Source organism: Aphelocoma coerulescens, chromosome 3, assembly GCF_041296385.1.
Source record: "Aphelocoma coerulescens isolate FSJ_1873_10779 chromosome 3, UR_Acoe_1.0, whole genome shotgun sequence".
Taxonomy (NCBI): Eukaryota; Metazoa; Chordata; class Aves; order Passeriformes; family Corvidae; genus Aphelocoma; species Aphelocoma coerulescens.
The window spans coordinates 33,501,491-33,526,337 of NC_091016.1; the positions used below are offsets into that span (position 1 = coordinate 33,501,491).

The 24,847-nt window shown below is 37.2% G+C and overlaps 1 protein-coding gene across 4 annotated transcripts in view; it reads left to right on the forward strand.

The window, feature by feature from the left end:
- PRKCE (protein kinase C epsilon) overlaps nt 1-24,847 on the forward strand; it is a 285,664-nt gene that overhangs the window by 167,894 nt on the left and 92,923 nt on the right. For all 4 annotated transcript variants that reach the window (XM_069009762.1, XM_069009763.1, XM_069009766.1 and 1 more), the window contains 8 exons: nt 8,640-8,799; nt 9,949-9,983; nt 11,395-11,480; nt 13,181-13,313; nt 16,103-16,245; nt 17,476-17,572; nt 19,045-19,259; nt 20,513-20,686. In XM_069009762.1, the coding sequence (XP_068865863.1) occupies nt 8,640-8,799; nt 9,949-9,983; nt 11,395-11,480; nt 13,181-13,313; nt 16,103-16,245; nt 17,476-17,572; nt 19,045-19,259; nt 20,513-20,686 (1,043 nt within the window). The remainder of the gene's footprint in view (nt 1-8,639; nt 8,800-9,948; nt 9,984-11,394; nt 11,481-13,180; nt 13,314-16,102; nt 16,246-17,475; nt 17,573-19,044; nt 19,260-20,512; nt 20,687-24,847) is intronic.

A 24,847-nucleotide genomic window follows, 5' to 3' on the forward strand; every position in this document is an offset into this window, starting at 1 on the left:
CAGTTACAATAATCTTATAATAATAATAATCTAATGTGTTATAATATAGATGTAGTTTCTTCAGTTAGAAGATTGTGTATTTTTTTAGCTCTAGTAAGTAGTTGACTTAATATGAGATATTTCATCTTGTTAGTCTGTCAGGGCTTAACACTAACAGTGCTAACACCAGGCTGCTAATACTGCTCATTACTAACACTGTAACAACATGATCTGACTCTTACTGATGCAAACTAATTTAATTTTCTGCCTGCAAGTTTATCAAGTCAAGTTATGGCACAAAAAAAGTTACACATTTTGTAAATTATTACTTTACTAGTTAGGACATGAATAGACACATTAAATTTCATGGAGTAAGCTTTTTCTCCTGAATAACAGCTTTAGTATTTGCCATATGTAGAATGCATTTCCACTTCTCTAATTTCAATTGCAGATTTATTGACATAAGGCCATTGTGTTTAGAGTGAGGCTGTTTGTTCCTCCTGAAAAATAACACTGAAAGTCTGAAATAACCTTACTTAGCATTGGTTTTTTTGGTTTTTGACTCTGTTGTCTGTGACATCTCCTTTCCAACTGAAAAAGCACTAAAATCTGGCTTTTGGAAAAAGGTTTGGAAGTGGAAACATTATTTTAAAAACCTTGAGATGTGAAATTCACTTTTCAGAAAACCTGCCGTATAGCAATAAATTCCCTGTGGTATTTCTAGTGATGTAATTTCTTTTGTCAAATAAATTGTAATATGTAAATTGTAATTACAAGTGGGTTGTTTCAGGAATAGCATTTTTCCTAAAATCATTAATAAAGAAATTGAGAGGAAGTAGGAGGAATCTGTCACTGATTTGCTTGCTTTGTGGATCTGACAGCTGTTTAAGTACTGAAATTGCTATATCCACCTTCAAAGATGAGGCCAGTACCCCATCATCTGTGTGAGCTTCCAGGGATCTAAAAAATGGACCACATATTCATATCCACCCTCTACCAGTGGTCCAGTTCCTATAAAACAGAATTCTGTTTGCTAAATACTAGATTTATTGAACCATGCTGTATGATCACTGAAGATGACCATATGTAATTCCATGTTGTTAATACTTTAAGCTTGTGTAAATTGTCACTAATTCTGTTGGCACTGTGGATATCAAGGGCAGAAACTTGAGGACTTATCTTGAAGTCTTTCTTAGGAAAAGTCTCTGAGTCATTAGAAGGAAAATCTTGTCTGAGCAGGTATGGAAACAAATCCCTCCTCACCCCAGCCTCTGCTGTAGCCAAGTGGATCGGCTGCAGCTGGGGCAGCAGTGTGGGTTCACCCGGTCTCTTCAGGTCCCACACTCCTGGTTTTGAGCACTTGGTCCAGATTATTGCCCATCAGCAAGGTTGGGACATTTCTGAAAACTAAATTGGACTTCTCTGTGTGCTGAAATTGCAACTGGACCATCAGTATCAATGAGACTCTTTAGTACTTCTGGACATTAGGTCTTCCTTTATTAAGTGTATTGAATGTGAAAGCATTTCTGTTTGAAAGGATGTGGGGAGTTGCTCTTGTCCCTTCAGCTTTTAGTGAGTTTATGAATGTGTCCCTGATAATAATTAAGTATGTAGAAAAAGTTTGAATCGTGTAAATAATCATTGGATAGCTTTATAGTGCTATTGGTGTTTTGGTTTGGGCTCTTTTTTTAGGAAAAGGAAAGTAATAGAAGCCCTCAAACAAAAATATGTGTCTGTCACAACCCAAATGAACTCCATCTGTGTGCATATCAAGGGAAATTTTAAAATACATACAGGTAGAATCTCTCTTTTAGAGAAGAATTTAAGCATTTATAGGTAAGCGCATGTTTGACGGCAAATACAGTTGAGCCTCAGCCGATGCTACAAAGCCACCCACCATATTTGGTCTTGATATACTTTAAAATGCAGTTTATTCTTCAGTGCATTTAGTAAATAGCTGGTGTGAGCAGACATGTCTAGACACATATCTCTTTTAAAACTCACCCTTTTTGTGAGCATTTTTTCACTTCTTTAGTAGCACTCAGCATCTTTGTTTTTGTTAACATACAGTGTTATTGAAGGATCTGATTCTTCTCCTATTAAACAAGAAATTTTCTATCTCCTAAATAAAGCAGATTTGAGATACAGTAAGCAAAACCTGTATGCTTGTTCCTTGTTTAAGAAATAGTCTGGAAACATAATATTTCTAGAAAAAGACGTAGAAAAATTTCATGCTTTTTCTACGACTGTGGTTAACTGCTTAATTTCTGTGCTCATCAGTAACAGCTTTATGAAATTGTATTGTAGCATTTACCTTACTATTTTTTTCTCTAAAAGGTACAAAATTAGTTTGTTGCATGTGTTACTACTAAGCAAGGCTTTTTCAGAAGAAAGGATAGAGAAATGCAAATATATGCAAATATACTGCTTTTTGTTGTTGATAGTTTTTCGTTAGGTTTTTTTTTTCCATTTAAGATAGATTAAAGTCTTAAAGGCAAAATCCTGTAATGATTTCTGCCTGGAGAAATCTTGATGACGGTATATATGCTTCTACTGTCCAGCCCAAAATAGAGTTTGGGAATAATCCTTTGAGACCTAGTTTTGATGCATAATGATCTGGTTACACTCCATCCCGAATCCTGAGAAGTCCTTCTCACTTTCCAACATATTTTTAGACAAATTCCCTCTCCTGCTTCAATCAATATCCTTCTTCTGTTTAGACATTATAAAGTGCTAAAACAAAAGCTCTAATTCAGTACATGCATACTGATTAAAGTGGTCAGGCTTAAATGTGATACAAAAGCTGTTAGTTTTCATCTTCAGCAAAAAACCATCAGTACAACCATTGTTCCTTTGCATTTGTTGTTCAGTTAGGGTCAGTTGTAATTATTAAAGGTTGATGTTAAACCAGCTGGTTTTTCTGGATGCTGCTTGTAAATTAGGGATGACAGCAGTGTGGCACCCAGGAGATGCCCAGGGTGAAATGCCCCTTGTGCCAGAAGTGCCAGGAGGGATCAGTGCTCTCTTGCAAGGGGTTACCTGGCAGCTCCACCAGTTGCAGAAAGGGTTACTGTACATGGCCCACACTTTGGCTTTGGTGGGGCAGAAGCCATTTAACTAAAGCTTCATTTTTTTTTTTTCTTCCCCAAACACTGACAGTTTGGTAACAATCACCTCCAGGTTAAGGGAAGGGCTCAGCATGTTCCTATTTAAAAGTCACCATCCTCAGCAATAAAAGATGCTGGATGACCCTCTATTGTGTGTCTTTTTTGGCCTTATTTTTTGCATTTTTTTGGTCGTCGTCAGAATTCTGTAAGTACTCAGAACACCAAAGATAAAAAATGGAAAAGGCTGTGCAGGATAATCCTGTTGCACTTAGTGCTCCACACTGAGCCCTTCTCATTTGTGCTGAAACTGTTTTAGTATGAAACAAGACCTGACATGGTTGAGCCTTTGTTATTTGGTGTACAGGTCTTATTCCCCCAGTCTTGCTTCCTCTGCAGGTTGCTGAGCATTATGCATCGCTTTCTTTTAAATTTTAAGTAATAACTTTTGTGATTTACAATTCATGCTTAATGGATACTACACAATGAACAGCATTAAATGTAGATCCAGACAGCTTGTTTAAGCCTCCATTTTGCAGGTATTTATGAATTTTGTGCAATTTTTCATGCCAGATACTTCTGACTTTTATAACACTTCCCTTAGAGCTAGGAGTTAAGCCTGCAAGTCTTTTGAGTCTTTAAAATTGTAGGCATTATGTATGTATGTACATATGAGTATATAAAAGCAATTACATGCTATTGGTTTTCAAATAACTCAGAGTTACTCTTGGCTGCAATGAACAGGAGTAGTGGCATTACTGGGTATGGTTTTGAAACAAAATGAGTTCTAAATTTGCCAGTTCTGAAGTACCATCATATAAAGCCTAAATTCAATGTGCTCCATTGACAGTATTCTCCATGAACACTTGGAAATTATCATCATTTCTTACTCTATCTATTGAAAATTAAAATTAAAGAAATGCATTTAAAAAGGATAAACTGAATAGTACAGAAGACAGAAGGACTCAAAAGCAAAACAGGGAACAGAATGTACATTACATAAAGAAACAGCCTTTACTGAGGAAATGATAACCCTCTGTGACTATTCAGTAGACATACCGTGAGAAGAAGTGGTTTATATTGAAACTTGCTAATATTCTTACTATGAAAAATTCTCTTACTTTTAAGTCCTCTGCTAAGAATAGAAATGCCATGCACAGTGTGCAGTATTCTGTAAGACTTTTAAAAATGTATTTAGGAGGCCAATTTTGTTTGGGATGCTAGTATTTTCAACAAAATGCATTGCAAACACCAGTTGTCTGTATCACACTCACGCTGGGGGTCTTCCCAAGTACTCCCTGCTTTCTGATAGCATTTTCTAATCTTTGCTTTCCTGCTTCTAAATGATGAGAGATGTTTGGGGAGAGCAGTGTAGCCCCATTCTGAAGTAGGTGTTGTCAGACAGATAAAGTAACATCTCTAGTGTGGCTGTTCAGTATAAGATGGATTTTAATTTGAATACAGACTACTCTTAGTTCTGCCAGAAATGTGGTTCACAACCCTGGGTATGAGCCACAACAGATGTGATTATCTGCTTCTGAGTCACCTGGGACAGTTCCTGCCTGATTTTGTGCCTGTGGCCCAAAACAGCAGTGTGAATCATAGGATTGTTAAGGTTGGAAAAGACCTTTGAGATCATCAAGTCCACCTGTTAACCCAACACCTCCATGTTCAGCACTAAACCATGTACTTAAGTGCCAAATGCACATGTTTTTTGAACACTTCCAGGAATGGTGACTCCACCACATCCTGGGCTGCCTGTTCCAATGCCTGACCACCTTTTCAGTAAAACATTTTTCCTAAAATCCCGTCTTGTGCAAGATGTGGCAGTGTTTTGCTTGGGGACTGCAGAAAAGCACTGCTTATACGTTTATGTAGGGTCACAGTGAATAAGCTGACTGAACTTAACGTTAGCTGGGTGTTAAGCTGATGGGTGAGCTAATTTCTCTTGTGACTTCATCTGCTGTGATGAAAGGCTGATGTCCAGTCATCCAGTGGTCAGTCATGCACTGTAATGTCAGATGCTTGTTTAGCCTGGAGAAAAGGAGCCCAAGAGGAGACCTTTCTGCTCTCTAAAACTACCTGAAAGGAGGATGTAGTGATGTGGGAGTTGGTCTCTTCTCCCAAATAACAAGTGATAGAACAAGAGGAAATGCTATCAAGTTGTACCAGGGAGGTCTAGACTGGAAGAATTTCTTAACAAATTGTGTAGTCATGCATTAGAACAGGCTGCCTAGGGAAGTCACCATCCTTGGAGGTATTTAAAAGACATGTAGATGTGGCACTTAGGGACATGGTTTAGTGGTGGCCTTGGCAGTGCTGGGCTAATGGTTGGGCCAAGGGATCTTAAAGGTCTTTTCCAGTCATAACGATTCCATGACTCTATGATTCTATGCTGCTCCGAGCCCTCTAAATGAGTTCTGCTGCTGACTGACTGGGTGGGGATTCTACACAGGCTGTCATGAGAGGTGAAGTGGAAGCAGAGTCACTGCTCTTGAACATGCAGTTCTTCCATGCATTTTGACTCTAAAGCAGGGCATGGGGCATGGATTTGGCCAAGTGCCAGTCTTTGGTGACAAAAGGAGAATAGCAGACTGACAGCAGAGACTGTTTGGGGGTAACTGGCTAATGGACCTCCAGCATTATCCAAGATAAACCAAGAAAAACATTTTATTGAGTTGTTAGAGTATCCTTCTCACACACAGTGATGCTGTTTGTGTCTAAGTGATTTTGATAATCGAGGCCTGCCATTTAATCTGATAATTTCAGATGTATTACTTGTATCTGTTTTCAAGTCAGTGCATTTCTGAAAAAGATACTGTTTCATTGTTTTATTTAAACTGTAAGTATTAGAAGGGAAAAATGGAATTTCATTAAAGTATTAAATATAGAACTAAAAGTAATGCAGTGAAAGTAGTTTTAAGACTTTGTTGGTAGAAACAAAACTAACAAACAGAAAAAACCCCTTGTCATGATACTGCGTTTATGTAGCCAAAACAAGAGGAGGATTTTACATGCTCTGTAAAATTACAGGTGCTTTATCTGTGAAGAATTGCACTTAAGATGAAATAATGAGAAAAACAGTATTGTAGACTGAATATCCTATCAAATGTGTATTGTGCACTGTCAGAACATCTTGTTCGTTTCATGTAAGCAGATAACTTTCTGGGAAACCTTTCCAGAAGAGTTGGATTTTAACTTTCTCACATACAGGCTGTGCATACTGCAGCAAAGCCTACAATCTGGATGATAACCAAAAGAACAGGTCTGTGCTAATACAGAATTATTTCCTGTAATAGCTTTTAAAAGATTTTCAGCTGCTTTGTTAAGTTAGTTAATCATTCAAGAAGCTGGAAAAATGGATCTTTGCTTGGATTTCCAACTACTTGTTACATATGCTTTGTGGAAGACAGTCTTTCTCTTAAGGCTGTTACATTTATTAGACATTAGAGTTTTGCTTAATACCTAAAAATAAACAGAATTGACAGCATGAAAATAAGCATAATTGGTAACTATCTGCTATTTCTTGTCTCTTTATTGAAAGGCGACCTACAACCATTGCTTTTTGGCTGTTCTTCAGCATAAATAAAAGGGGTAGCTTTGTGTATGAGTCAGTGGTTATTTACTGAGACCTCACTTTAAAATAGAAAAGTAGTGCCACTCTGGCCATCCCACAGATGTGTCATCTTAGGATGAAAACCTGCTCTGAGTATGAAGTGTTTGTGAGACATTAATGTGTATGGAACTTAGGCTCTTTTGCACATAAATTTGCTGGTGTCATGGAGTTTAGCCCCTGCTCTGTAGTGAAAGACATTGATCTTGATTTGTTCATCTGTTCTCTGTTTTTTCCTGGGATTTCCATCCATTAGTTTAATTTAAGACAATTTTCTAGAAATTCTTTAATCAATACCTTTTACTATTACAACCCTCAAAACCAGGATTTATTCCAATGTTTGTAAAAGAATTTGAGACCTTTATACATTGAGTGGTTCTCAGACTTTGAATTTTCAGTGTGTTATTATTAGGTACTGTACTGTTGCTTGGACAACTCAATCATGTACAGAAAAGCTTGCAGCAGACCAAAGTTGGTATTTTTAGGCCATTGTAATGATTCACAGTAGCTGAAATTCAAAGAACGACAAGTGTTAACTACAGACCAAAGTGTTATATGCACTGAAATATTGAGTGCATAGATTCAGTTGGCAATGGATGACTGAATATGGTCCCCTCCAAGTCTTATATTCTAGTTTGCCAAGGCATGAGTGGCTCAGGGGATGTTTGTAAAATCTGTCTTTCATTAACAATTGTCAACTGTTCTTCATTGCTAATTCATCCTCAGCTTTTGCTTAATGCATACAGAACATTATGTTAGTGATGTTAATGATACTTTTCAATAAAAACCTTAAGAAAAAGACCAAATGCACTTTGAAGAATTTTTTCCAAATGTTTTCAGTCTGAGATATATCAACTTCATTTTATACTTCCTCTGCCATTAAATCTCATGTACAATTGGAACAGGAATTGGTTAAGAAGAACAACTTCCTTCCCTTGAACATTTTGCTGAGCATGTATTAGTATCAAATTGGGTTATTAGAGGCTGAAGTTCAGATCTTAATCAGGAATTCTACAAAGTAGTCAATTCTGGATGGAATTTTCTTGTTCTGCTTGATAATATGTACTTGTACTCAGCTTTCTTGCACTTGTATCAGCACTTTCTGGGTGTACAGGGATCAGGGATTGTTGGGATCTTTTTCTTCCCCTGAAGATCAAGTGAGGTGAAAGTCTGAACTGTTTGGAGAATCTAACTCTGTAATTACTGTTAAGAGGTTGTCAGTGTGCTTGATAAAAGTGTAGAGGACTTAATTTCAACTTAGCATGAATTCATAGATGAAACTTTAGAGGAAATAGAAGTTTCTGTACTAGGCAATGAAAACCTTTGCCCTTTGGTAATTGATGCTAAAAATGAATAAAAATTATCCAAAACTAAAGTAAGTTGTTGGGAAATAGAATTATTGGGATCAATAAAAGAACTGTGCAAGCAATAGGCCTGGAAGTTTTAGGCTTCTGTGTGTGAGAAAACTTTCCGTGGGAAAGTCCCTGTGTGAAAGATAACAAGCAGGCCTGAGAAAATGGAGAGGGAGTGAAAAACTTGCAGCTGTGCTATCTGGGAGTGAACGAGGGAGATGGGCACTGAAATCTTTTGATCATAACAAGACTATGGAAGCTTGCCAATCTAAGTCCAATTATGTAGAAATAGAAATGTGTCTTGATAAGCTTTAAGCCACTTAGGAGCTAACAAGCTGGTATACTATATAAGTGCCTTTGGACTGCTAATAAATGGAGTTCATTTATCAACCATATTGGTTTGGACTATTTCTCTCTCCCCCCGCTGGGGCCCGGGCTCCTCGTCCCACTGAGCTTCTAACAGTAAGTTATTTTGCACTGCTGGGTAGAGAGGATTATTTTTATTTTTGGAGAGTATCTCCCTATGCATTTGAGTTTGCTCATCCTTGTGTCTGTGACAGCCAGTGCTTATTGTTTTTCCCTGTGTTTCAGCACCCAAGGACAATGAAGAGCGTGTGTTCCGGGAACGGATGCGCCCCAGGAAGCGGCAGGGTGCCGTGCGGCGCAGGGTGCATCAGGTTAATGGGCACAAGTTTATGGCCACCTACCTTAGACAACCAACGTATTGCTCACACTGCAGAGACTTTATATGGTATGGAGTAACTGTGGCTTTGCTTTCTTTGCTTCTTCGAACTGGGGAGTTAGCATACCTTCCTGTTCTGCTGAAGTGAAAATGGTATAGAGCAGTAGTTCTTTTCCTCTTTATTTTGACATTAAGCTGTCACCAGTGTTGCAAATGATAATAGAAGCCTGTTAAACTTCCATCACTAATTTTAGAATTCGTTGTATTTGTGGTTTCCTTTCAGCCACAAAGTTCCATATTTCCCCATCTGGTGCACGCTAAATTCCAGGTAGACAGCCAGTCTAGTATTATGTAAGTGCCTCAGTGTAGATTTAGACTTAATATTAGACCTTTACATTCTGTCAAGATGACAGAATTCTTTGTTACATGCTTAAGAATCACCATCTTCCTTCTAAGAAATGCAAAGCTCCTGTACGTCCTACTGAAGTTAATGGAATATGGGTATATTATACGTCTGACGATACAGAGGTTTTGGTGCTCAGTGTACAGTGTCTTTATTATTACAGTGTACACCAAGAACTCCCTTTTAGAAATTGTTTACATTACTTTTGAGTATTTGCAATTTTCACATAGGGAAGAGTGATGGAGACATTCAGTTTTCAGTTGTTTTTCAGCAGCTCCTGATGTTTTCCAAAGTGACCTAGAGATACTGATTTACACATAAGATCTGATGTGATCCACAGTAAATATTTCTTAGGAGTGTGCAATGAATCAGTCTTTCTTAATGCAAAATGATGTGAAATGTGCATGAACTCAGCTGCTTTCCTCTAAAAAGTGCCTGGAGGTTAGGCTTTAGCTTGGCTAAGGTGATTTCAAGCAGTATTGACAAATGCAATCTTCTGTCTATTTAGAGGTCTGCTTGATGTTGATTCACCACTTTGTCCCCTTCCCCCGTACCCTTTGGCTTTGTCTGTTTCACTATAGAAAATGTGTCTGTACTTCTGACTGCCTTCATGGTCTGTCATCCTTCCTGTCACCTCTTAGCAGCTGAAATGTTCCTACTTTGAACTTATCTCAGTCTGGGCATGCAATTGTCAGATGATTGCTTATGAGAAGCTTTTCTTTAAACATGTGCATGTCCAGGAAAGGAAGGGAAAAATGTTTTCATTTTTAAAAATATTTCCTCTTTGTTTTCTAAAACACTTTATTATTTTTCAGGGGTGTAATAGGAAAACAGGGATACCAGTGTCAAGGTAAGAGAAATTCTACTTAAGGACAATTTAAATAAATTTATTGTGTTATATAAGTAATAAGGTATTTTTGTCAGGCATTGTATATGTACGATGCTAAGAATTTAGCACATGATGATCAGAATAAGTTTGTTTCAACAAGTATACAATCTTTGCAACAAGTCTCAGTAATTTTTTTCAAAAGTGTTGGTCTTAGGAGTCATATATGAAGTAGGAGCTCAGCTAACAGCCCTGAACATCAGATCCCAGATACCTCATAACATGTATCCATCTAGGGAACCATATCTGCAGATGTTGGCTTCTTCATTTTTCAAGCCTTGCATTTTAAAATTGAGAGCTCTTTATTCTGCTTAAGATTCTATGTTTAAAAATTCCAGGTAATTGCAAAGACTGTAATTTAAATAGATGAGATAATTATAGAGGTCATCATTAGAGAAGGTTATAGCAAAGACTGCATAAGTGCTTCATTTTCATGTCCCATTTTTTCAACTCAATATCTTGTACTCCTACTTTTTTATGCAATCACCTCTTGGGATGATGTGTTAGTACTTAATACTCATCTAACAAGTAGAAACCATGAAGTTAGTGATGATTGCTAGTTACAAAAGACTTGATGAAATTTAATTTTAAATAAGTAAATGCCATTTTTTTTCATAGAGCTCTGATGCTATAATAAGAATTACTGTATTAACACACTGGAGAGGTACCTTGACTTCTGATTTAGTTTTCTTTTTTGTTACAACAATGACCAAAACTGAAGGAAGTGAAATTAATTACTTCACTATGAGGGTTTTTACTTTGTTTAATGATCTTGAATTCTGTGCTGTGATAGACCTAGTAATTGTTAGTCTTATCTGTCGCATCTGCAAATGTTATTCATTGATTAAATAATCAGGATGTATATTGGCAAGGCATTTTTGCCTCCTGAAACCTTTTACTGCTATCAACTTATGATAATGTGTTACAGAAAGAATGTTTGACTTCTCTTTTTTCCTATTCTTTTGACTTTTACAATGAGTTATCTTTATGTCTGTTTTCCTGTGGAAGCTCTTTAGGCAGGAATTGTTTTTGCTATTGTGTCTCATGTAGCATGGAGATCATGGACTTCATCAGATAAATAAATCACATATGTAAAAACCAAGAAAAATTGCAGTTAACATTTCAGAAAGTAATTTGTAGTTTCATAGATGAGATATTTGGCAGATATGCTTTAGTTATCTTAAAATTATTTGGTCTTTTGAAAGTCCATTATCTTCTGCCTTTGTAAACCAGCTTATTTCATAGGACTCACCAAGTCACCACCAGTCACTTGCACACTTTCAAATCCCAGCAGTTCTAGTCTGCTGAGATCAGACTTCTGCTTTAAATTAATCTTCATGAAAACTCATTCTTTTATCTGTTTTTGTCTTTCTAGTTTGCACTTGTGTAGTTCACAAGAGATGCCATGAACTTATAATAACAAAGTGTGCTGGCTTAAAAAAACAGGAAACTCACGATGAGGTAAATGTTTATAAAATAATTTTTCTAGATAAAATTCTGTCTTTGATCTGTTCAAACTAGTGTCATCCCCTCTGTTTAATCAATAGATGCTGCAGACTTTTTTGTGCCCTTCTGGTCATTTTGTGGTGTAGCATTTACTTTGGAATTCTAGATTGCCATCACAGTTTCATTTACGTGGGAATTATCATACAGAAATTTAATTCTAATTTATGTACTTTCTATAACATCTGAGCTCAAAGTTTCAGAGAGATCTTTCCACTCCTTTTCATTTTTAACATTCTCTCTCCATTTCTGAGTTACTACAAGTCTTGTCAGTTTAATTCAGAAGAAGCAGGCTGGGATCCCTCATTCCCCTGGCTGCATTTTGTGTGGCTGAGCCATCAGCAGCTGATAGGAGAGCTGGGATGCTCGGGTGGGTATCTGGCACCAACATAAAAGACTGACCAGAATTTTCTTGCAAAGTCTCACCTCAACAAAGACTGCATCCAAACTGTCAAAATGTAGTTATGTTTTTTTAAAATAGTTTTAGCCCTCAAGTATAAACAGTGAATGCTTTTTCTTACGCAGAAGTTTTTGGTTTGTGCTTCAACAGAAAAGCAAATCTATGCTCCCCCTCCTGTTGTTTAGTGCCACAGCAAGGGCCTGCTGTCTTTCACCATAGGATTAGGTGAGGTGGCCTTTGGGTGATCACGATTCCTTGGCCACACAGAAAAACTACATTTCTGAATTTTATTTGTTAAAAACCTACATTCATATGATTGAAAAAGCCTAGCTTTAAGTTACAAATTGGAGTTGTTCTTAACAGGGCAGTTTTAACGTATTCTTTCAGCTTCAACTTGGATTTGACTGAGGCACTAACTCATGATCTCATTGTTCCTATGCAATTCATTAGCATTTTCCTTACTGGAACCATTCTGTAATATCTGGTTCACAACCAGTATTTTACATCCAAAATGTGATCATGTGCACTTAATTGTGATAAAGGACTGTGTTGGGCTAGTGCTAGTTTTGTGTAGTACTCACAGGAAGACACAAAGTCTTGTGCAGGTTTATATTCCCAGGCTCCAGACTGGTGGAGACTTGCCTGCTTCGCTGATACTCTCATTGTTTAGAAGGGGTACTAGATCACTGGACAAAAGCCAGCGGTAATAGAAAAGGGAAGGAAAAACATAAAAATAAATCTCCTGCAATGCAGTGACCGTTATAAAAACTTACCAGTGACATCCTTTAATTAGTAAGTAATCATACCTTGGAATCCCTGAACACAACATGTTATCACTGTCATTATCATAATCCAAAGAAGAGTGGGATATGAAAAGGTAGAGGGTTTATGATATATTTCTTTTTTTTAGTCCTGTATTAGTTTGGCCTCCTGCTCCTAAAACAATTGGGAGTGACTTCCTTGCCTCCCACTTTAGAGATCTTTCCTGATAGCTGTGTATTTGTTGTTCCCAAAAGTACTAGGAAGTAGCCTTCAGTCTTTATCTCTTGGAAAACAGCAGCTCTTCCCCTCTTTTCCCCAGATCAAGTAGTGAAAAGAACTCTGGGGTTGGAGTACATCTGATGCAGTGGTCATCTGAGCACAGACCTATTTCATCTCCTTTGAATTCTGTGTGGTTTCAAAATGTAGCAGAGCCTCAGCATACACTGATTGCAAAGAAATTAATTAAAATGAAATATGCTGTGCTGTCCTTTTTCAGCAAGTGGGATCTCAGCGTTTCAGTGTCAACATGCCTCACAAGTTCAGCATTCACAATTACAAAGTGCCCACCTTCTGTGACCACTGTGGTTCATTGCTCTGGGGTCTTTTGAGACAAGGTTTACAATGCAAAGGTAAGGCACCACTTCAGAGCTTTTCTTTGTGAGTGACCTGTAGACTCGGAAAGACTTCAAGTTACTGTGTCTGCACGTACAGAAATGAATAGAAAATAAGTAGTGGACCAATGTAAGGATTTCCATTGTGGTTAGAACATGGCCCTTTACTCTGTTGGCAACACCAGTCAGTAACAAATGCAGAGCTCAGACATGAAGAAATACGTTTTGCACTCACTCCTGTATAGGTTTATTGCCACACAGGATATTAGAAATTAACAGAAAATGAGTAGCATGACAATTTACATCCCTTCAGTTTGTATGCCTTTTGTGTTTTCAGGTTTGTTAAACTTTTTAAACATCATTATTCCAGCTACTTTTCCCTTTAAAAAAATTGCTATTATGTATTGGCTACAGTAGGTAGAACCAGTCCTGTGTGCCCATGTCCAGAATATGAGGTATTTTGATATCCAGCTAAAAATCCTTTGTAGGATGGTCTGCTTAGCCCCTCTATTCCAGAAAATAAAGGTTTCATTATGTTCTGCCATGTAAGGACTATACTCTGTACAGAAGCTGTGTGTGAAAATATGACTGGAAGGTGCATTTGTGTCATTTTAGTTGTCAAAAGTGTTTGGTTGCATATCTCATTGTTTCAATTAGATCTATATAAGGGGTAAGGAGAGAGTATGAACAATTGCAAAGTAAAGTAATATTTTAGAAATAGTTAATAAAATACTTCAATTAACGGGTGGAAGGAAATGATGTAATGAAGGAAATGATTATCAGATTCTTAGGAAGTGTGCTTAGTGGAATGATAAGCATTTCCATTTTGTTATAGCTTATGAATGGATAGGTCCATCTTCATAAGTACAAAAATCATGTTATGTACACCTCTCAATGGCAGAAACATGGAGTCCCACATTTATGTATCAGTATGTTACCTATGAAATGCATCCTTTGCAGTATTTAAGATGACACATAACTGTAGGTGAAGGTCAGACCTAACGTTTCATGTCACAAGTTGCTGAGCAAGGGAAAGAAGAAATTTCCTTCACAGCAAAGTTATACACAGTGAGACTTCTGAAGTTCAGGCCTTCCCTGGTGATTCCAGCTAGTGAGCAGTGAGGAAATTTTAGGCTCTAAATACTATTACTTTACAGCTATTGAAGATTTTCTCAAATGCTATCTAAATGTGGAGATGTGTTCAGTGAAGACTTTTCAATTAAACCTGGGCTTTTTTCTCTGATTTTTTTTTTTTTTAACCAGAATTATAGTGTCTCTCTACCTGATCTGGGAATATATGAGTTCTTTTTCATATTCTAACTCAAGTACCATACTTTTCATTTGCTCCTAATTGCTATTTCTCATACATATGCATTTACTGTGTAACAGATGCATAGAAACAATAGTGCAGAGAGCCTGTGTTGCTTTCTACATGTTCATAAAATTATTGTCTATAAAAATGCAGTGTTCTCTACATGAAATCTAGAACTCACCTGAACTGAAAATGTCATTTTCTCTGTGCTTGGTTTTTTCTCTTTAACAAGTGCTGAATGACTCTCTTCTTCAGAGGTGTACTTCCTTGCCCAGCATGGTTGCTAACACCATGAGAAGTGTGTAAGAGAGATTTATTCTTCAGGTGTTTTTCACTGGTTATTCCTGTGCATCTTTTTACAAAATATGTGCATGAAGTTGGACTGTACAAAATTTTCCTGCTATTTCAAGCAGTTTGGTTCCTCAATGTCTTCTTCTATGGATCCTAGCTCAAACATTTTACTTGTGCTGAGGTTTTGCCACTGAATACACATTCATTGAAAATACCATGTTTATCAATTTCTTTTTGCTCTTCTTGTCAACTGAAACATACTTAAAAAGGAAAGGCACCAGCTTTCTGAAGTGCGTGGTTATGGCCAGATACAGTGCCTGAGTTTAGTCTCAGAGGCAAATGTGGTTTTTTATCTTAGGGACTGTACAGTGAAAGTTCCATTGATGAAAAATATAATGAAATATAACTTTATAAATACTTTTAAAATTTTCTGTAAAAGGTAAAGAAGTGAGGGATTTGAACGACTGGATATTAATCTAGCATTTAATTACGCTTGCAGCTGTGCTCTCTTTATGCCTTGCTCCACAAGAGGGCACTGGAGCCTCAGATAAAATATGTCTTCTGCTCCTAAAAAATCTGCACTCCTCGAGTTTTAAAGGAGCTGTGTTCTTGCCTCTGCCCCATAATCTGGAAGCAAAGTAACCTCTTTTTTTTCTCCTCATAATAATATGATAGTTTCAGGAGATTTAGGGGAAAGAGCTTAGTAACTGGGTTACCATCTAAATAAACTAGGTGTTTACCCCTTAATTTTTATTAAAACTTACAGTGCTTGTGGTTTAGCAGCTGCCTACATTAGAAGTTAATCCACTTCAGTAAAATGGAGTAAGAAGCAATAATACATAAGGATTTAATGTTGTGCTTTCTGTAGAGAGCTGTTAAAATCCAAGCTCTGAAGGACTTTTCTTCTAATTCAAATTCTAATTAAGAGTTACAGTATCATCTGATATTTTTATTTGTTCCTATGTCTGTTCTGGGTACTGTGTGAAAATACTATTCTACATTATCATATCAGAAGAATGATAATCAAATTAATAACTTTATACTAGCATTGAAGTATACCTTTAAATCCAGCTAAGTATTTTCCTACTCAGAATGTATTTATTTGAAAAAGTTATTGGTAGCTCAAATAAGATCTGATTTAGATAAAGCAAATGCATGCCAAGATAGTATTTAGTTTCTGGTATTACTTTCTATTTCATTGCAGTTTGCAAGATGAATGTACATCGACGCTGTGAAACAAACGTGGCACCAAACTGTGGAGTGGATGCTAGAGGTATAGCTAAAGTTCTAGCAGATCTTGGAGTCACTCCAGATAAGATCACTAATAGTGGGCAGAGGAGGAAAAAGGTAATTTTACTATGGATTGTCACATTTAAAAAATGAAATTAGTATGACTTCGTTATAACTTAATTAGTTGGGGTTCAATCCCACTCAAATGACTTGCACAATAATTTTTTTTATAAGTCAGCAGAGACCTAAGACTTTAAATTTTGTTTTATAAGTGTAAATAATCTATTCTGAACTTTGATATGAAATTTATTTTAACCTGGTACAATATTGCAGATCTCGAGTCTATAATTTCTGGAAGGATTTCTCCTTTTTAATTTTGAGGAAGGATATTTGACACAGAGACAATGTCTGGCAACAGTTAAAAACATAAATGCCTGTTTCACTCAGAATTGGCATTAGATAATTGATTGATTGGCAGACAGCACTACTCCACAGTGTTGTAAATGCTGATAAACAAGCAATGTGCTGATTCTCATGAAGAGGAGCTGTTTGCCAGATGACATTTCTGGAGTTATCAGGCCTTTTATAGGAAGAACCAGGCTGTTCTAGAAATAAAAAGCACAGGTCACCCCAAATACATCCAAAGCTGATGGAGTTACCCCTGAGTGATGATATGTATCCTGGATGAGAATGGGCCCACACTTTGTATCTCTATTTGCATGATTGTCACAACAGACCCATCAGGCTCACAGTAATAGGCAATTTTTGCCATAATTTCTTTAAGCATTGGCAGTTGCTTCTGTTCATTTTCCTGCTTATTGCACACTGGGATTCCCTGTACACTGTTCTAAAATGTTACAGAAATGTAGGAAACTCAAGGATGAATTAATAGATCTGACACTCCTGGGTAAAGGTGTTGTCATGTTGTTACTGCATGAGGTAGTTTGCAGTGCTTGCTGGTACATGTCATAGTTAAATGTGTTTACTGGATAGATTTGAATACAGACTCATGGTGGCTTCCCAAAACTTTCCCACTCACTGGATATGTATACTACATTTATTTCATCTTGCGGACTTCTTTTTCTTTCAGTTGCCTGCTTTTTCTCTCTTTATATTATGGATTCTATTTGATGTGATGCCATCTCCTGTATGGCTGAGGTTCTGCCAGTGAGAATCCATAGATTCTTCACTTATGGAATCCTTCACTTCACTATGGAATCCATAGATTCCATAGAAGATCTTCACTTTCCTTCATACTTCTACTTATGAACTAAAGTTGTTGAATTAAATTTCCTCATGGCATAGGAAGATCTCAGAGCTGACTACCTCTTTTGGAATTGTTCTTAGCTAATTGCAGGTGCAGAGACTCAACCACCAGTTCCAGGGTGCGCATCATCAGAAGAAGACAGGTCAAAGTCAGCACCAACATCTCCATGTGATCAAGGTCAAACATATCTTTTATTTCCTATCTAACATATTTCATCACACATTTTCCTGGAGTAAAAAAAATCTATGAGCACCAGCCTCTGTAGATGCAAATCAACAAAGTAGTTACCACCAGAAACTGAAGCATTTTAAGTTATGAACTGTAAAATCTTTTTTAAAAAGGCCTGCTTCTCATTTAATTTAAATCTGTGAAATTAAGTGGCTTTTAAGGGGAAAATTATAAAGCACTCATCTTAAGTTTACTACATGGATCCTTGTCAACAAAATATATTTATGGAAGAGGTTTACATAATCTATTGTAAGAGTGGAGAATATTTTAAATAGTAACACAGAACTTGAGAGAGGGCCTTTATTTACCTGAAAACCTGTCTGTTACTAAGTTTTTGAGATAAAATTGAGTCCTTGTAATTCCACGTTGAACATTTGTAATAATAAAAACTTCCATCCAGACAGGCTATGCTAGCATGTCCATGTGGTCTCTAGAGGCTTCTTAAAACCATATTTCCTTTCAGCAGTTTATTTTATGCATAGATTTGGACATAGGTATTTTAATCTTCACTGATATGACCTGATTTCATTGAGCTGAGCAGCTGATTGACAGAATGTGTATGTCAGCAGCACTTTTTGAGTCTGATCTAATTGTTTTTAAAAATCAGAAGTCTGTGACCTGTGACCTTAAATTTGTCAACCTTTTGGTTTCACAGACACTGTTTTCATAAAATCATAATTTTTAAAATATCTGATGTTTTGTTTAAAATAAGAACAAAGAATTTGTCTAAATTCTCTCTTTAATTTGACCCTTGTAGCTGTCCAATAAAGTGGTTGCTTCCAAGGCCACCAGGCAGAAGTACCATGCAGGAGCTCGGGGCAGACCCTGAGGACTGTTAGTCACCAGGATTCTCTGTATTTAACACTGAGAAACCTTCAGAACCATTTAGCAGATCTACACAATTGAAGCAGCACTAGGAAGTGGTCAAATACTTTATTGGCAGGCGTCTGATAACAGCTGGAGCTGAATAAGATGCTCCATTCATGTTGACTTCAAGGACTGGGACGCCCAACTATCCTTTTGAACTTTTGAAGACACAAAATGCTAAAATACTTATGCAGGAAGATGAGTAAGTGCTGCAGGAAGATAGGGATATTAAAAACAAAGTACTTCTGTGTGGTACAGGAACACCCAAAGTTACTAAAACAACTATTTGGCTACTATTCTGACTTATCTTTCAAGTTTTGGAGATGTCATTTTCTTAGGTTCATTTTAAAAGGCCACCCTTCCTGTTAGAGCAGGGGTTTGGCTGATTACTGTAAGGTGGAGAAGCAGTTTGCTAAATATATATTCTTAACCACAGAATGCTCTTAAACACAGCTTTCAGAGATGATGAATGTCTCTTCCCACAGTGGTACAGACTAACACAGGCTGGTTTTCTGATGGGTGGTTAAAACTAACTTTTCCTCACATTTCCACAGAAATCAAAGAGCTGGAAAACAACATTAGGAAAGCATTATCTTTTGACAATCGGGGAGAGGAACACAGAGCAACAGCTACAACGTCAACAGACAACCAGCTTAACAAACCTGGGGAGAATGGTGAAAATGGGGAGGTCAAACAGGCCCAGAGCAAGCGAATAGGTCTTGAGGAGTTCAACTTCATCAAAGTCTTAGGCAAAGGCAGCTTTGGCAAGGTGGGTAGCTTTTTTTTTCCTTCCTCTCTTCTTTTATTTTTTTTTTAAGCTAGTGTTCACGGGTGGTTTTGACTGTACTGATTTGGAAACGTTCATATTGACATTCAGAAAGTGCTTCCACCCTAGGGGTTTTCTTTTACCCAGCAGATCAAAAGTATCAGTCTCCTGATGAGCTGGCATTATCTGTGCTTTAGCTCACTTTGTTAACTAGGGTTGAGTCTTTTGGTCTTTGAAACAAAATGTCAGTGTTTCATTATTTTGGGATATGGCTGATGAAGACACATACAGTTACACACAAACTGTTCAACAGAATTGCTTTCGGTCAAGCAGGAAGAAGCAGGTCAGGAATAATGCTATGGGGTTAATTCACTTTCTTGATAATTCCCAGTTCAAGTCTACTTATTTCACAGAACATTGTGTGTACTTGTTTTTCCTCAGTGGGTGTGTTCAGTGCTGGAGGAAGCAGAACTGAAGCATTTCCACTCAGATATGACAGGGCTTAGACAGCTGCCCAAAATACCGTGTAAGCAGCAGGGTTGTAACTTACCAGATACCTTCCCACAGCAGGGAATTGGTGAGGGTGGAAGGGGCCTTGCTCTGTTTACAGGGCTTATAGATTTTCTTTCCACACTGTAGTGCACCATGGAATCAAAGAGGTGGACTGAAATATGAATCTGTTTCAGAAGTACACTCTTCCTTCCTTGATATTACGGGAACTTCACATGCAGGGGAACAGGGCTGAAGCAGTTCTTTTGTGTCCTTGTTTCCTAATCCTTTCTCTGAAGATTATCCTGGCTCCAAGCCAGAACTGACCTTAAACAGAGTATAGGACCTGAACCTTAAACAATAGTGGTAGTTAAAATCAACAACTTGAAAGCAGCTGGAATGGTAACTTCAGATTGTATACAAAGTCCATCACACTCAAATCTCACTACCAGAAGTGGGAGATAAAAGTGGGAAATAAATTTCTGGTTTACATCAACTTCCTTCCTTGTTTAGTTTTTGAGACCTCACTAATAGGTACTCATTAAGATACTTAACTAACAAACAGAATAAATACCTTCTGTTTCAAATTTAAGGAATACCAGAGGTATATGCTTCTAAAATTGGGGTACTTTTTATTTTATAAACTGCGGCTTGATTTAGGCAGGTATGTAACTGTCTTTCTATTTTCAGTGTGGTCAAACTCATGTGAAACCCTGCATTTATGGCATTTGTTGTTCATATGTAAACGGAATTTTTCTTTGGTTTAGGTAATGTTAGCTGAGCTAAAAGGAAAAGATGAAGTATATGCAGTGAAAGTCTTGAAGAAAGATGTCATACTTCAAGATGATGATGTAGACTGTACAATGACAGAAAAGAGAATTCTGGCATTAGCACGGAAACATCCATACTTAACACAACTTTACTGCTGCTTCCAGACAAAGGTAAGCTACATGAGTCTTTTACAAGTTTCTGCCCAAGGAATAACATTTACTATTTCCAGACTAAAAGAAAACAACATAAGAAGTGAAGCAATATTTTGAAAATATTTCTGGTAAGTTTTTGGCATTTCAGTAATATTGTACAGGAGTACTGGCTGCTGTTAAAAAGCATAGCTACTATTACCATGTAAGTACCAGGAGATGGCAGTAAATGAGTTAAAAAGTAAAAAAACCCCACATGCATAGAGCACACAAAAATGGCACCTACTGAGGTGGATTGGCACCTACCAAGGTGCCATTTTCTGTGCTTCTTTGGTACATTAATAGTGTGTATAATTTGTTGAATGAAGTACAAATGTTTTTAACATCCACTGTTGCAATACTTGTGTGTAGAGTTGCAGAAAAGCTGTGACTAAAAGATCATCTAGCAAAGTTGTCAGGAAAGATAAACAGCGTGGTGGGAAAGCCATAGGAAAATGGCTAGTAGGATCAAGATTATAGTGGTTTGAATATGGAAACAGCAAACAAGTAATATGTTTATACAGTTCTTAAAATGGTGAAAATATGCCAGCATTTTATATGCTTTGAAGCTGACACAAAGCAGTGGCCCAGGAAGGCGTGTATGTCTGTGAAGGGTGTTTCACATTCAGACTTTTATTATATGTGTGAACATGCTCTTAAAATGTTTTAACATATTATTTTAAAATTTGTGACTAGAATAACCATGTTATTTCGGATGAAAGAAGTGATTAAAGATTGTACTGGGGTGAGGTATAAACTCTGTGAACAGAAAGGGACCTTTAGTGCACTCCCTAGAGTGTAAATAAGTGTATCAGCAGCCTGATGTGAATCATGTGGCAGAACATTGGAAAAGATCAGTTCTACATACAGTGAATTATGACAGAAGATTCTCCTGCTACTACTCTGATTTCCTGGAGATTCCTTTCCTTTTGTATTTTTGACCTGCTCTTCCCTGTTTTGTACCATGCTTTATCCCTACCTCGCTGCTCTCCAAAGCTATTCATTAAAGATTCTTCTTTCTTCTCAGATCAGAGAGAAACTGTAGTTTGTGGCTTTTCTTGAGCTCAGAGGAATTCATACTGAAGTGGTTTATAGTTACAAGTCATAGGCTAGTGTCTCTTATCAAACAATCAAAACTACACCTAGTGATACCTAGTCAAATTAAAAATCCACAGTTGAAAAGTTGAAGGGTTTTCCTGAGCATGTCCTATGAACAATTTACAAGGAATTCTTTATAAGGGACCAAATATACCAAACACCAAAACATATGAAAAAGCAAAAGCAATATGTCTGCTAAAACTATACATTATTTATGAATGGCAACAAATTAAAACGTACCAAGTAAATTAGTCACTGAATGATTTTCTCAGGTTCAGTAGAAAAACAGGTAGAAAAACTTGCTTGAACAAACATTGTCTGTGGTTAAAATAGCTTTATTGAGACGAGGGCTGTAATACAATGGGTTTTCAGAGTATTTCCCAGTAGTGTATGGTTACTTAGGCCGTGGTTGCGTGCCATGCCGTGGCGGCTGTACTTTGCAGAACTGGTCCCTGAAGTGATCATGCTGGAATTAAATTTTATATTTCAAGTAGAGCACACTTGTCATATACACCCTGACTTAATGGGAAGATTGACTCAGTATTCATTGTCAAAGCACTCAGAGGTTGTCTTTATGTAATGAGATTATTTGCTTTGTTCCTCTTCCACAAAAATGCAAATGTAAAAGTTTGACTTTATATGCTGCAGTGTTTTCCTTCAGTAATCAGCTGAAGACACTGCAGAAAAGTTGCCTAATATGCTTTTTACAGTAAGTACATGTCAGTATTATTTATTTTTTACATGGAGCAGACTTTTCATTAGTGTCATTTACTAAATGAATCTATTATTATCACAAGTAAGGGGTAATATTTTTAATTATTTTGGAATTCAGAAATTGTGCCAAATCATGGCTAACAACAACATTTTTTATACATTAGTGTGGTTTTAGCCCTATATATCTAATTTCTTTTAACAGTTCCATCTAACTTCCTTACTTTAAAGAAATATTCTTGGGACTGATACTTCCTATGTTCCTCCTTAATACAAAAGCAAACTTTTATCAAACCAATTTGCTTTAAGCCCATCAAAAAATGAGCCCCCCCCAAATCAGCATTTTAGATAGATATAAAAAAAATTATATTCAAGTATTGTACTTCAGGAATAGTTTTGAAATCTTCTTCAGTGATTTGGAAGTTGAGAGAGTTCCAAAGCTTGGGATAAAGTGTGCAAAGCTGATACAGCATGTTTTGTCTGCAGTAGTTTGAGGTATAATCTCCACAGCCCAGTCCTACACATCAGAAAGAAGGTAAAATCTACCAGCAGTGCCTCAGCTGATCTGCTTTTTTATGTGGAAGGAGCTTAACTCTTTTACTGGGGCATATCTTCTGAAACTGTATCACCCTCGGATAGTATTTTTCAGCACTCTTACTCTATGGCAGCATTTCCCTTCTTGTTTTGCCAGAGTATGGTCATTGGTCTCTCAGCATATTCGAGGTTTGAGTTGGGTTTTGCCTGTGCTCTGTCAGTGGGAATATGAACGATGGCTACTGCGTTCTGTATTTGGCACTCCCATGGTGAAACCTGCCCAAGGCCTGGCATACAGGGTACAGCATTTTTGTAAGAAGTGACTTTTGCTTATTGTCATCTTTGATTTATTCAGGACCTCATTGTGTAGGTATTGTTTTCTCCATAAAGGTTTTGAGAAAACATAGGGCATTTTCAGACTGCTCCTGTTTCCATTCTGTTTTCAATCTTCTCTTTCTCTTCTTCTGTGTGTTGGTCCCTTGATTTTTCAGTAAGGGATATCTTACCTGACAGTAATCTGATGCTGCCCAGTTCCCCTCTTCAGTGTCCTCTTCCTTCCAAGCTCATACCCTGCTTCAGGGATCAGCTATGGAACACTGTCAACAGGAGGTTTTATTGGTAATGCTTCAGGCAGGTGGCTGACAAAGGGGATTTAAATGTTTCTAGACGTGTTTTCTCTGAAGACATCCTTGTCTTCATTCACAGTTGGATGTTTCTGAACTGTGAGAATTAAAGTGCTTTTTATGGAAAGGTCTAGAAAATATAAGTAGCTTCACTTAATTCCTCCTACACCGCTGTCAACTTTCTTCATAAGTGCTTAAAATTTTCTAGACCTCTACCCTGTGAGATGCATACACATCTATGTACACACCCTGTAATTTATAATGAATTATCCTAATAAATACCTAAGAAATAAAATGGGGTTTAAATTATTTAAGGCAATGAAAGCTTTATTATGATAATTCATTATAAAATTAGAAGACTAGAGAGCTGCTGCTTTTAACTTCTGGCATTTGATTTTTTAATCCAACTTCATGAAATTAGATAAGTTTGAAAATAGTGCTCTCCTTCTCTTTTCATTACACTATGTTCAACAGACGTAGTAGAGAGTATTTTTAGTGCACAAAAATGTTCCTGTTGAATAATAGAGTTGCAGAACTTGCAGAGGGTCCTTAGTCAACATGATAGCATTTTTCTTAGAGGAAACAAGTAGTTAAATAAAGGGTAGAGAAAGTCAGTTACTACAGGTGAACAGTCAGACTTACACCACCCATGAAAACATTTCTCCTCCCTGTGACGTTAAATCAGTGTATCTATCCATAGCATAGCTCCTGGGCTGGCCTGCACGGCCATTCACTCCTTTCCTGTGTTCTGGGGTTGCAAGGCAGAGAGCAGCCATGTGACATGGCACAAGGGCATCAAGAAGAGGCTGTAGTGACCCGGGATGACTATGTTGATCCCTTAAGTATTACATGCTGCCTAGTGGCTTACTGCTGCTTTATCCTAGATTGTGAGTACTGTGGTTCAGCTGTTGTTCCTTTCTGCTGTCTAGCCCACTGCGAGTAATGCTAGAAGTCTGGCGTTTATAAAGCTGAAATTCAGGGTGTTTCATTCCATTTCAGCTCTCATGACATCTCTTTGTTACTCTGAAAAATCCCTGGACCTCTGTCTGCATCAGATCCCTCTAAAAATCCAAGAGTAATTAGTCTTCCTTCCACTGTGGCTTGTATTTAAATGTTTCCAAGAAGGTTTTGGAAGTCCAGTGGAAAGGTGTAAAATGGAGTTCCATTTTTAAAGTGA